Here is a 14,136-nt window from a genome sequence, read left to right as displayed (position 1 = left end):
ACCAGGAACTCAGTGTATCTCTCCCCAGCCACAGGATCCGAATGACCTGAGACGACTGAAATAGTAAAGCCCGTATCCGAGGATTTTCTGACGTAACTGGACAGCCGCCGTGCCACCAGTGGAGCTCACATGCATCATTTGTAGTATAGATAAACCGTGGATGGGATAGTGTGTCTTCACAATAATATATTTGTGTTCCCTCTGTTACAAATACCGAGGCTATCATTTTGCACCATTCTTTCTGAATCGCCCTGTATAGGAAATAATCCTTATTTGAGGATCGTCTTAGTTTCTGGATGTATGATAGGCAGTGGCCTATGCAAGGTCGGAACTAATGATTGAATCATTGCATCCCTCTTCAGCTATAAGATTTCATGACCGCAAAGCTTTAGCCCATCTCGATAAACTGAAAATGATTGTAATATGCCATATTGTAAAATGTTTGTCTCCTGCATTTTAGAATAGTGAGTACCCAGCTGCCTCCTGCGCTGACTTCCAGGGTTCTCTTTCAGACCCTTGTGCAAAAAGTGAGTATGTCCCCAAAAGAAACTAATATGTATAAAGGGTCTGCTTGTATAGCGATATTCAGTTACTGCTGCTCTTCCCATATGTGCTCAGGGTACTTTCACACTAGTGTTTTTCTTTTCCGGCACTGAGTTCCGTTCTAGGGGCTCCAATCCGGAAAAGAACTGATCAGTTTTATCCTAATGCATTCTGAATGGAGAGTAATCCGTTCAGGATGCATCAGGATGTCTTCAGTTCAGTCTTTTTGACTGATCAGGCTTTTCAGAAAACCGTAGCATGCAGTATTTTTACCTCTGGCCCAAAATCCTGAGCACTTAGACTGAACGCCGGATCAGGTCTTTTTCCTATTGACTTGCATTAACGCCGGATCCGGCGCTGTGTGTATAGTCAAACCGGATCCAGCTTTTGCATGTTAAACCCGAGAAATGTGAAAAAAAAAGTTAAAGTCCATAAATGACGGATCCGTTTTTTCCAATGCATTTTTTTATTGTGATAAAAATCCTGATCAGGATTCAAATTTAATCTGTTTTCACATGTTTTTCCGGATCCGGCGGGCAGTTTCGGTGTCGGAATTAAACGCTGGATTTAAACAACGCTAGTGTGAAAGTAGCCTCAGAAGGACTCTGTTCAGCTCTCCTGACTTGCACCGTGGATGCTATTGAAAACATCTGTGTGCTATGTTCACTTTATACGGATAGATACTTCCTGGAGCTTAGTATACATATTAGAAATCTTGGGAAAATGTTCCAACCCCCAATTACTTTCCCTGGGCAGTAGACTCAGTGGCAATGGTGGGATTCACATTTTTAACAGGTTCCCTACTCAACAGCGGACACACGGTATCACGACACATGTTTACATATACATACACCATATATATGCCACGCACACACACATAAATACACCATATATACACTACACACACATACCACCCAAATAAGGAGCTAAACTAAACAGCGGCGCATGAAGCAATGGAAGTGAACATCTCTATCTGTCCTGCCTCCGCCAGAGCACCGGATCGGAACTCAGCCGGTAAGGCTACTTTCACACCAGTGTTTTTGCTGGTTCTGTCATGGATCAGCATAAACGCTTTTGTTCTGATAATACAACCGTCTGCATCCGTTCAGAACGGATCCGGTTATATTCTCTTTAACATAGCCAAGACAAGAACACCATTGAAAGTCAATGGGGAACGGATTAGTTTTCTATTGTGTCAGAGAAAACTGATCCGTCCCCATTGACTTACATTGTGAGTCATGATGGATCAGTCTTGCTCTGCACCACATAGTGGACAGAAAAACGCTGCTTGCAGCGTTATTCTGTCTGCGATGGGAACGCAACCAAACAGAACGGAATGCGTTCTGGTGCCCCCTGTTCCCTTCAGTTCAGTTTTGTCCCCATTGATAATGAATGGGGACAAAACGGAAGCGTTTTCCACCGGTATTGAAATCCTATGACTGATCTCAATAGCGGAAAGGGAAAGCGCAGATGTGAAAGTAGTCTAACACAGTTCTCAGGTCTGGTTGTAATTTTAACTACTGGATCTGGAGAAGTGGAAGGAACTGGCTGAATCCCATGCCTGCTCAGTAGAGAGAGCTGGCTCCTTGCTGCGCTGGGGTCCTTGATCCTATTCTGACCAAGGACAGCATCTGCATGGAGTTTGTGTGGGTTTAGATTGTGAGCTCCACTGGAGACAGCAAAGTGCTGCAAAATATGTTAGTGCCATATAAGTTATTAAAATAAAATTAATATTCTAGAAATGCAGTTAAATAATTGATGACGTTGCGAAGGACGGGCCATTAAGCCCAACCTATAAACAGTGTTGATCCAGAGGAATAAAAAAACAAACTATGAGGCAGATGCCAGTTGTCACATGATACAGTAATAAAGTAATTCCCGACTCCACATATATCAATCTTAATAGATCCCTGGATCAACATCCCACCTCCTGAAACATATTGTCTCACATGTGCCAGAAAAGTGGCTTAAAAAATTCACAAACTGGGGGTCATTATGTACACATATACGCCACTTTTGTAGCGTATATCTGGCACAGATTCTGTCACACACCATGGAGCGGCAGAATCTGCAACTTCTTCCCCGCTCACGCCAGGCCTAAAAAAGGGGGGCTGAGAAGGGAACGGGCCGGCGGTCTCTGCTAGGAAGTGGTCTTACATTTAGAATCAGCCTGCGCCTCTACATAACTTAGGCGATCCGCCACCAGCTATAGGGCTTATTAAGACCGACGTCTAAAACACCGTTCTTAAAAAAATGTGCCCCTGTATGTTTTTGACTTTTTTAATGTAACAAATTGAAAGGAAAAAAAATAGTCGCAAGTGCCTCTTTTTTTTTTTTTTTTTTTACTCCGCCCTCGCCACTTAGTCACTTATCTGAGCTGGCGCAGATTTCTGTTTAGACACACGGACTGCCGGAGGGTGCGCCTAATTTATAACTAGGCCTGCTCATCATCATAAATCAAGCACATCCTCCAACAGTGCTGGGAATATCAAGACCACAGCAAGGAAGCAAGCACTGATCTTGATAAATGTCCCCCAACTTGTGATATCATTACTTTCAAGAAATGCGTCCAGGTGTAGAGGATACCCCCTTGTCATGGTTACAGGTATAAAAGATCATTGCAAAGAAGCATTTAGTTAGATCTGTGTTTTTCCCCGTCCTCTCCGCTCTATTGCTATGGCTAGGACATCAATATTACAGTCCCGGGGATCCCTTTAATAAGGCATTCCTAAAGGAACGCTCATACAGCAGTATTTTCAGTCCATTGTACATGTGTATGCCAAGGGCATCTCATCAGAAGTATGGGAAAATATTTGATTTCAACCTTTCCCGAGCCTTATGTATTTTACGGTCCGCAAATGTATGTGTGTTCCACAAAAAGATTTGGACAAAAATGCGCACCACAGTCCCCTCGAAGTCAATGAGTCTGCTGTAAAAAAAAATGCAGACGTATTTTGCGGATCTGCCATTTGCGTACTGCAAAATGGATGCATGAGGCCTAAGAAACGGAATAAACCAAAAATGTGGTTTTGTAAATGATTATCATGGTGCATCAGTGTGCAAATGCACGAGCAAGGGCGCCAGCATTAACTTGCAGATGCAGAATCTCTGAGCCAAAACTTGAAGGGGTACAGAGATTGGAAGAGTGCCAGGACCCCTTAGTCCTTGTAATCCATGAGGACCACCGCCCAATACAGTATGACCGAGCTCTGCTTGGAAAATGAATTCTGACCTGCCCATGATAACACTATGTCACCCAAGAAATCTGGGTGCAGCTCGTATCTCGGTATTCTTTCTTTCCTTTGGCTAACACTATGTCACCGTTTGATAAGAATGTAATGTTCCTACAACGTATAAAGGCATTTGCAACAAATTGGTTCCTAATTAATTCCAAGCACCATCTTAGATTTGCTCTTTTGGAAGGAGTTATGTGTTAATGGCTTAATCTAAACATTTATCCTGCTAGATTGCCTAACCCTTTGAAGCTGGCCAAGCAGCTAATGGGATTACTGCGCCTGGATTTGCATGACCCGTGGTCATTTCCACACATGTGATGAGCAGATTATTGCAGGAGGATGAGAGGGGTTTGTGGGCCACCTTGTGAGAGGCATTGTTCTGTCCGCACACCAGTGATTGGGGGGAATGTGTTTTGATCTACGCTCCTCCTGATTAATCCTATCAGGGCTATTTGTACAGCAGACCTTGATGGTGGTGATTGAAGTTCCAGCCTATGGTCGAGCACTTCAAACGCTTCCTTTATAACCGGGCGGCAGTGACTGTACATCGCAGGAGGGACCTTTACAAAAACCCATGCAAATTAAAATGATGGTGAATCAAGGCTGTCTATCCATGTGAGGTCTATTGCTGTGTATTGTAGTGAACAGATTAGCTGACCTATGTAGAATATTCCCTATCTGATCACTGTTCTTCTGCCAGTCAGAACGAAAAACCCTCCTCTGCTGAATATTCTTACTTTCTTCTTTGCTGTGTGCACCTGCAGAGCTCAGACTGGCATCCTCATAAGTATCTGGGTATCGGTCATATTGGAGATGAAAGGGCAGTAGATCTTTGGCATGCGCTGCTTGCCGTTTTTTGTATATTTTCAGGGCAGTAGATCTGAACTTAGAAACAGACGCCCACGTACATGTATGGTTGGCATTTTTTTTATTTTTATGTTTTCAGGGCATTAGATCTGAACATAGAATGTACAGATGACTGTTAATGCTCTCAATCAGGGTTTTCCCAAGGAATTCTGATAGTCACACTGAAGTTCTTTTATTTATTTTTTCCCACCTCCAAAATTAGGTCCAAAAAATGCCTCAAAACAGCCTACCATTCACTTCAATGAGAAGCGGCTCTGGGGGGGTTTTCCACGTGGAAAAAAATAAGCATAACATATTTTTTTTTATTTTTTTTATTGCATAGTTAGAGTACTTTCACACTAGCGTTTTTCTTTTCCAGCATGGAGTTCTGTCCTAGGGGCTCAATACCGTAAAAGAACTGATCAGTTTTATCCTAATGCATTCTGAATGGAGAGAAATCTGTTCAGTATGCATCAGGATGTCTTCAGTTCAGTCACTAAACGGCGTTTTGGACAGAGGAAATACTGCGGTATTATCTTCGTCCAAAGTTCCGGATCAGTTGCCGGAATGCCGGCATTAATTTACATTAAAATGTATTAGTGCCGGATCCGGCATTAAAAATACAGTAAGGCTCCATTCACACGTCCGCAAAATGGGTCCGCATCCTTTCCGCAATTTTGCAGAAAGGGTGCGGACCCATTCATTCTCTATGGGGACGGAATGTGCTGTCCGCATCCACATTTGCGGATCCGCACTTCCGCATCCGTGCTTCCGTTTCCGCAAAAAAATAGAACATGTCCTATTCTTGTCCGCAATTGCGGACAAGCACAGGCATATTCTATTATGTCGGCAATGTGCGGTCCGCAAAATGCGGAACGCACATTGCCGCTTTCCGTGTTTTGCGGATCCGTGTCTCCGTGTATCCGCAAAACACATTGCGGACGTGTGAATGGAGCCTAATGCCGGATCTGTCCTTCAGTAAAAATGAACGTATCCGTTCTTGCAATGCATTTGTGAGGCGGATCCGCATCCGGATCAGTCTACAAATGCTGCCCTTTGCATGCAGATTGCCTGATCCGGCAGGCAGTTCCGGCGACGGAACTGCTTGCGGGATCACTCTGCCGCAAGTGTGAAAGTAGCCTTACAAGGTTGCACATGACTTTCTCATAGGAAATAATAGTTGTCAAATAATGACCACAAATTGCATGCAGCTTTAAATCACTGTGTGCTGCAGTCTGACTATTTTTCTGTACAGGGGCCTTATTTTTATGAATCCACTACACTCCATCAGTGAATGAACTTCTTCATTAGAATAAATGGCTCCCAGAATCGTTCCATTTACAGATGTTTCCGTTATACCTTTGCTCAAATCCAGCTAAAGACTTCTATTTTCTCATGGAAAGAAAATGTTTTTAAAAATATTGCGCAACACCCTTGACAGACTGCAATTCACAGCACAACCACTAGGTGGCCGCACATAGACGCATACAGGAGAGATCTCTAGAAACACATTATTGTAAATCATGTTCTTTTTTTAAAAGCTGGTCATCTTATGCCGCGTATCTCAGGACGTGTTGCGCACACGGCTGTATATGCATTTTTGTCATATTATTAATAATCCAAATCACATCTTTATTCTGTTTTCTCTCTCATCCTCCAGTGACTAGCATTTAACATGAATATTGTCTTCCCAGATAAATTGGGCAATAATATTATATTAATATTGATATGTTGATTTCTCGGCAGAGTCTAGAAATGGCACACATTTTATGAGGTTTAGTGCTGCATTCCTGCCAGCCTCTGAGTTACTGAACCCAGTGCAGGTGCCATCTTAGCGGAGCTAGCGTCGTCAGTATATGCCTGTTTCTGGGTAACATCCATCATGGCTCCCTCACGGGCTGTCATCTAACTTTTCTAAACTCTTTATTGGTAAATCTGCCAAGTTTTACATTAACACTGGAGTTGCAGGTTTTTGAATGATGACACAGATATTCCAAGTGTATAGTGGAAGTACTTAGTCTAGTAAATCAAAGTTTACGGTATGATTGCTATTAACCTGTTATAGCCTTCATAATACAAATTATACTGTTTCTGCATTGCTAATATGTGACGTTATGTCCATTGACTTCAAAGGGGTATCCCAGGATTTTAACACTCATAGTCTATGCTCAGAATAAGCCATCAATATCCAATCAGCGGGGGTCTGACACCCTGCACCCCGCTGATTGGCTATTGTCGAGTAGCTCCAGCACCGGAACTATACAGCTCCATCGATTGTGCAGGGGATAGAGTTTGTAACTGCAGCTCTGCTACCATTCACTTCAATAGGAGCAGCCTGTGGTTACCAGCCAGGGTTGTCAATTCAACCTTTTCTCTTTTTTTTTGGACAACTTATCCCAAAATCACTGAAGCCAACATATTTTACAGACAAGTTGGAAAACCATAATGAATGATAAAGATTATAATTAATACAGGTCTGTAGCTCAATATACTGATTTGCCCAACTTTGCGAATAACTAACTTTGGCTCATCGGAGACCATACATTTTAATACTTTTGAGACTGATCTCTGTACAGTATTAATCCGAAGTTTTAAATGAAGCTACTTTGGATGTAACCATTCGAAGCTTGTTTTGCTCATTAATAGCCATAAGTATTGAAATTCTGGAATGCCCTTTTAATGAAAAAAAAAACTCACTGAAAAAAGTGGCCTAAACGGGTGGAAATGCTCTAAACCCAGACACTGTAGCGTGTCTATAACAGGGGTAGCAATTCCTCCGCATGCGTTCCGCACATAACGCCAATCCCCAGCAAAAAATGCATACAATGGAGGATGCCGGGGCGGACCGCATGCACCACACGGACATCTTGCACAAAATGATACATTGTGCAGATGGAAAAGAAAATACAGTACAGACCAAAAGTTTGGACACACCTTCTCATTCAAAGAGTTTTCTTTATTTTCATGACTATGAAAATTGTAGATTCACACTGAAGGCATCAAAACTATGAATTAACACATGTGGTATTATATACATAACAAAAAAGTGTGAAACAACTGAAAATATGTCATAGTCTAGGTTCTTCAAAGTAGCCACCTTTTGCTTTGATTTACTGCTTTGCACACTCTTGGCATTCTCTTGATGAGCTTCAAGAGGTAGTCACCTGAAATGGTTTTCACTTCACTGGTCAGGTTTAACCACTTAAACCCCGCTAGCTGAAACCCCCTTAATGACCAGGCCACTTTTTACACTTCTGCACTACACTATTTTCACCGTTTATTGCTCAGTCATGCAACTTACCATCCAAATGAATTTTACCTCCTTTTCTTCTCACTAATAGAGCTTTCATTTGGTGGTATTTCATTGCTGCTGACATTTTAACTTTTTTTTGTTATTAATCAAAATTTAATGTTTTTTTTGCAAAAAAATGACATTTTTCACTTTCAGTTGTAAAATTTTGCAAAAAAAACGACATCCATATATAAATTTTTCGCAAAATTTATTGTTCTACATGTCTTTGATAAAAATAAATAAATGTTTGGGTAAAAAAAAAAATGGTTTGGGTAAAAGTTATAGCGTTTACAAACTATGGTACAAAAATGTGAATTTCCGCTTTTTGAAGCAGCTCTGACTTTCTGAGCACCTGTCATGATTCCTGAGGTTCTACAATGCCCAGACAGTAGAAAACCCCAACAAATGACCCCATTTCGGAAAGTAGACACCCTAAGGTATTCGCTGATGGGCATAGTGAGTTCATAGAACTTATTTTTTTGTCACAAGTTAGCGGAAAATGATGATTTTTCTTTTTTTTTTTTTTTCCTTACAAAGTCTCATATTCCACTAACTTGTGACAAAAAATAAAAACTTCCATGAACTCACTATGCCCATCACAAAATACCTTGGGGTGTATTCTTTCCAAAATGGGGTCACTTGTGGGGTAGTTATACTGCCCTGGCATTCTAGGGGCCCAGATGTGTGAGAAGAAGTTTGCAATCAAAATCTGTAAAAAAATGACCGGTGAAATCCGAAAGGTGCACTTTGGAATGTGTGCCCCTTTGCCCACCTAGGCTGCAAAAAAGTGTCACACATCTGGTATCGCCGTACTCAGGAGAAGTTGGGGAATGTGTTTTGGGGTGTCATTTTACATATACCCAATACCAATGGGAAAAGTTGTCTTTTGCCAAGATATTTTTCTCACCCAGCATGGGTATATGTAAAATGACACCCCAAAACACATTCCCCAACTTCTCCTGAGTACGGCGATACCAGATGTGTGACACTTTTTTGCAGCCTAGATGCGCAAAGCGGCCCAAATTCCTTTTAGGGGGGCATTTTTAGACATTTGGATCCCAGACTTCTTCTCACGCTTTAGGGCCCCTAAAAAGCCAGGGCAGTATAAATACCCCACATGTGAACCCACTTTGGAAAGAAGACACCCCAAGGTATTCAATGAGGGGCCTGGCGAGTTCATAGAATTTTTTTTTTTTGGCATAAGTTAGCGGAAATAGATTTTTTTTTTTTTTTTTTTTTTTTTTTTTCTCACAAAGTCTCCCTTTCCACTAACTTGGGACAAAAATTTCAATCTTTCATGGACTCAATATGCCCCTCACGGAATACCTTGGGGTGTCTTCTTTCCGAAATGGGGTCACATGTGGGGTATTTATACTGCCCTGGCATTTTAGGGGCCCTAAAGCGTGAGAAGTCTAGAATATAAATGTCTAAAAAATGTTACGCATTTGGATTCCGTGAGGGGTATGGTGAGTTCATGTGAGATTTTATTTTTTGACTCAAGTTAGTGGAATATGAGACTTTGTAAGAAAAAATAAATAAAAAATTTCCGCTAACTTGGGCCAAAAAAATGTCTGAATGGAGCCTTACAGGGGGGTGATCAGGGAATCTATATGGGTGATCACCTCCCTGTAAGGCTCCATTCAGACGTCCGTATGTGTTTTGCGGATCCGATCCATGTATCCGTGGATCCGTAAAAATCATACGGACGTCTGAATGGAGCCTTACAGGGGGGTGATCAGGGGGTGTATATGAAGTGATCAGGGGTTCATAAGGGGTTAATAAGTGACAGGGGGGGGGGTGTAGTGTAGTGTAGTGGTGTTTGGTGCTACTTTGCACAGCTACCTGTGTCCTCTGGTGGTCGATCCAAACAAAAGGGACCACCAGAGGACCAAGTAGCAGGTATATTAGATGCTGTTATCAAAACAGCGTCTAATATACCTGTTAGGGGTTAAAAAAATCACATCTCCAGCCTGCCAGCGAACGATTGCCGCTGGCAGGCTGGAGATCCACTCTCTTACCTTCCGTTCCTGTGAACGCGCGCGCCTGTGTGCGCGCGTTCACAGGAAATCTCGCGTCTCGCGAGATGATGCGTATATGCGTCGCTGAGCGCACAGCTGCCACCTCCGGACCGCAGATCTGCGTTAGGCGGTCCGGAGGTGGTTAATAAGTGGGATTTCTTGCCTTATAAATGGGGTTGGGACCATCAGTTGCGTTGTGGAGAAGTCAGGTGGATACACAGCTGATAGTCCTACTGAATAGACCAGTGTTTCCCAACCAGTGTGCCTCCAGCTGTTGCAAAACTACAACTCCCAGCATGCCCGGACAGCATTTGGCTGTGCGGGCATGCTGGGAGTTGTAGTTTTGTAACAGCTGGAGGCACACTGGTTGGGAAACACTGGAATAGACTGTTAGCTGCTTTTTTCTTGCCATAATACAAATTCTAAGTAAAGAAAAGCGAGTGGCCATCATTACTTTAAGAAATGAAGGTCAGTCAGTCTGAAAATTTGGGAAAACTTTGAAAGTGTCCCCAAGTGCAGTCACAAAAACCATCAAGCGCTACAAAGAAACTGGCTCACATGCGGACCGCCCCAAGAAAGGAAGACAAAGAGTCAGCTCTGCTGCAGAGGATAAGTTCATCCGAGTCACCAGCCTCAGAAATCGCAGGTTAACAGCAGCTCAGATTAGAGGCCAGGTCAATGCCACACAGAGTTCTAGCAGCAGACACCTCTCTAGAACAACTGTTAAGAGGAGATTGTGTGAATCAGGCCTTCATGGTAGAATATCTGCTAGGAAACCACTGCTAAGGACAGGCAACAAGCAGAAGAGACTTGTTTGGGCTAAAGAACACAAGGAATGGACATTAGACCAGTGGAAATCTGTGCTTTGGTCTGATGAGTCCAAATTTGAGATCTTTGGTTCCAACCACCGTGTCTTTGTGTGACGCAGAAAAGGTGAACGGATGGTCTCTACATGCCTGGTTCCCACCGTTAAGCATGAAGAAAGAGGTGTGATGGTGTGGGGGTGCTTTGCTGGTGACACTGTTGGGGATTTATTCAAAATTGAAGGCATACTGAACCAGCATGGCTACCACAGCATCTTGCAGCGGCATGCTATTCCATACGGTTTGCGTTTAGTTGGACCATCATTTATTTTTCAACAGGACAATGACCCCAAACACACCTCCAGGCTGTGTAATGGCTATTGGACCATGAAGGAGAGTGATGGGGTGCTGCGCCAGATGACCTGGCCTCCACAGTCACCGGACCTGAACACAATCGAGATGGTTTGGGGTGAGCTGGACCGCAGAGGGAAGGCAAAAGGGCCAACAAGTGCTAAGCATCTCTGGGAACTCCTTCAAGACTGTTGGAAGACCATTTCAGGTGACTACCTCTTGAAGCTCATCAAGAGAATGCCAAGAGTGTGCAAAGCAGTAATCAAAGCAAAAGGTGGCTACTTTGAAGAACCTAGAATATGACATATTTTCAGTTGTTTCACACTTTTTTGTTATGTATATAATTCCACATGTGTTAATTCATAGTTTTGATGCCTTCAGTGTGAATCTGCAATTTTCATAGTCATGAAAATAAAGAAAACTCTTTGAATGAGAAGGTGTGTCCAAACTTTTGGTCTGTACTGTATATATACACAAATCATGCCCCTTTTAATGCCCCCTTTTTTTTTTCAGTCACCCTCGAGCACCTTCCAGGGACAAGGTAGGATTGCAGTAGATGATCTTTCCTAATAGCAGTTTTCCATAATCTGGTATCTGATGTAGCATGCTACAGTGTTGTCTGATTTTATATAGAATCCAGCAGAAATAAAACCTTTGTCATACTTTCATGTACATGAGCCTTGACAGTAAAAAAGGTAGATGAAAGCAATCCAGATAAAGTTGCATTGTCTCCGCATCTGCAATTTTCTGTAAAAAAATAAAAAATTCCTCCACACGTGTCTTCCTTTCTCTCCCGCATGCAGTACAGTAAATGGCAAGACTGGCTTATCATTTTGTGGTGCTTGCCACCATGATCTTCGCCTCTCTGACCCTGTGGGACCTGCAGAGGTCACCTTCCTTCCAATGACTGCTGCAGGATGTGACCATTGAGGCCAGTGATTAGTTGCAGCAGTCAAGTGAACGATGAACGGCCAGAGCAGAGGCAATGCGACATTTAAAAGGGTAGTTGGTGTATTTTTATATTTGTTAATTTTACTGTCCGCAAAATTGAAAAAAAAAAAAAACTTGCCAAGCACCTTTTAAAGGAAGAGCATTAGTAATGGTCATCAGTAACGCAACCAAGTTCTCTGATGCATATATAAAATAACTGGAGAAAAAAATACAATAAACTTTTTTTTAAAATTTAATAATATTCATAATCTGTGTTTATAAGCTTTAACCCGTTAGTTTATGCCCATATGTGGGTTTTTTGCCACTTTGTAACGGGCTTTAAACCTTCACATACACTTATTTTTACTGCACTGCAGGTTTAGCCTGGCATGGGTGTCCTATTGCCAGGTGTAGCGGGTGACATCTGTTCTGAGAATCGAAGGAACCACCGATTACGACCATAATAAGCCCTTAGATGCTGCTGTCAATAGTGACTGCAGCATTTAAAGGGATTCTGTCACCTCCCCTCAGCCAAAAAACGATTTAAAAGCAGCCATGCAGCACAGCTTACCTGGATTAGGCTGTGCTGTTTTATCTTGAAATCCGTCCAGCAGTTACTTCAAAAAACGACTTTGATCAATAAGGAAATGCGTCCTGAAGGTGCCCAGAGGGGCGTTTTTTTCTTCCTAGTGAGCCCAGTACCGCCCCTCTTTCAGTGCCCAGCCCGCCTTCCTTGTATTTTCTAACCGCCGCCCCCAGCCTGCCACAGCCTCCCCTCCCTCTCCTCCCCCTCCCTCACGCCGAACGAAGTCTCGCACAGGCGCAGTACCCACTGAGGGCTGCGCCTGTGCGATCATCAGGAGACTGAGGGCGGCAGCTTCATCTTCGTCACTGGGCATGCGCCGAGCCCAGTGACGTCCGATGCTCGCTCTTCCCTCAGTCAGCAGGGAAGAGCGAGCATCGGACGTCACTGGGCTCGGCGCATGCCCAGTGACGAAGATGAAGCTGCCGCCCTCAGTCTCCTGATGATCGCACAGGCGCAGCCCTCAGTGGGTACTGCGCCTGTGCGAGACTTCGTTCGGCGTGAGGGAGGGGGAGGAGAGGGAGGGGAGGCTGTGGCAGGCTGGGGGCGGCGGTTAGAAAATACAAGGAAGGCGGGCTGGGCACTGAAAGAGGGGCGGTACTGGGCTCACTAGGAAGAAAAAAACGCCCCTCTGGGCACCTTCAGGACGCATTTCCTTATTGATCAAAGTCGTTTTTTGAAGTAACTGCTGGACGGATTTCAAGATAAAACAGCACAGCCTAATCCAGGTAAGCTGTGCTTCATGGCTGCTTTTAAATCGTTTTTTGGCTGAGGGGAGGTGACAGAATCCCTTTAAGTAGTTTCAGAGGAAGGAGGCTCCCTTTGTCACCCATTGCAAATGCAATCGTGGAGTGCCGATGTTTTTACATGGCAGCAGGGGGGTCTAATTAAGTCCCCCGTGTCTGCCTTCTGTGTATGCCTATGAGACCGAATTGCCTGTATATTTTCTACTGACAGTATAATACACTGCACTATGTCAGAGTCCACTTGTGGGGCTAAAAGGTGGTAAAAATAAGAAATGTACCCTTTCCCTACAAAAATCCCTCCACCTATTTGGCATCCATAACGACCTGATGTATACAATTATAATGTTAGTTATCCTGCATGATGAATGCAGTAAAAAAGGATGGAAATCCCTTTTTCAGGCAGTTCTGTCATAAAAAAAAAAAATCATAAATTATCCATATGTGCCCCAAAATGATGTCCGAATAATCGTCAACCCCTCCCATACAAATCAAGGCATCAAAAAGCAAAGTAAATATAAAACACTTACCGTATTTGTTCCTACTTCTATGTTACAGATGCCTTATTACCTCAGGATGTCTACATGATCCCAGTGTTCGTCATGGAAAAAGAAGCCACCGCACTTCGCCAGTACCCAGTTCAGTGGATGACCAGGTACGGTTGATCACGAAAAAGTAGATGGGTGAAGCACAAAGAGATGCATGAAATTATTTGAGGCTCATTGTTGTATTTCATCCTTTACCATTTTTTTCATCCCCCTCTTCCTCTCCTTTAGTATTGGACTGTTTCT

At 43.2% G+C, this 14,136-nt stretch overlaps 1 protein-coding gene across 1 annotated transcript in view; it reads left to right on the top strand.

The window, feature by feature from the left end:
* HPS4 (HPS4 biogenesis of lysosomal organelles complex 3 subunit 2) overlaps positions 1 to 14,136 on the top strand; it is a 33,256-nt gene that overhangs the window by 13,785 nt on the left and 5,335 nt on the right. The window contains exons 8-10 of the mRNA XM_044275387.1: positions 461 to 527; positions 11,603 to 11,630; positions 13,904 to 14,000. Of these exons, the coding sequence (XP_044131322.1) occupies positions 461 to 527; positions 11,603 to 11,630; positions 13,904 to 14,000 (192 nt within the window). The remainder of the gene's footprint in view (positions 1 to 460; positions 528 to 11,602; positions 11,631 to 13,903; positions 14,001 to 14,136) is intronic.

This window comes from Bufo gargarizans, chromosome 1, assembly GCF_014858855.1.
Source record: "Bufo gargarizans isolate SCDJY-AF-19 chromosome 1, ASM1485885v1, whole genome shotgun sequence".
NCBI classification, from domain to species: domain Eukaryota; kingdom Metazoa; phylum Chordata; class Amphibia; order Anura; family Bufonidae; genus Bufo; species Bufo gargarizans.
Note: the sequence above shows the minus strand (reverse complement) of the source record. Positions and strands in the feature narration are given on the sequence as shown.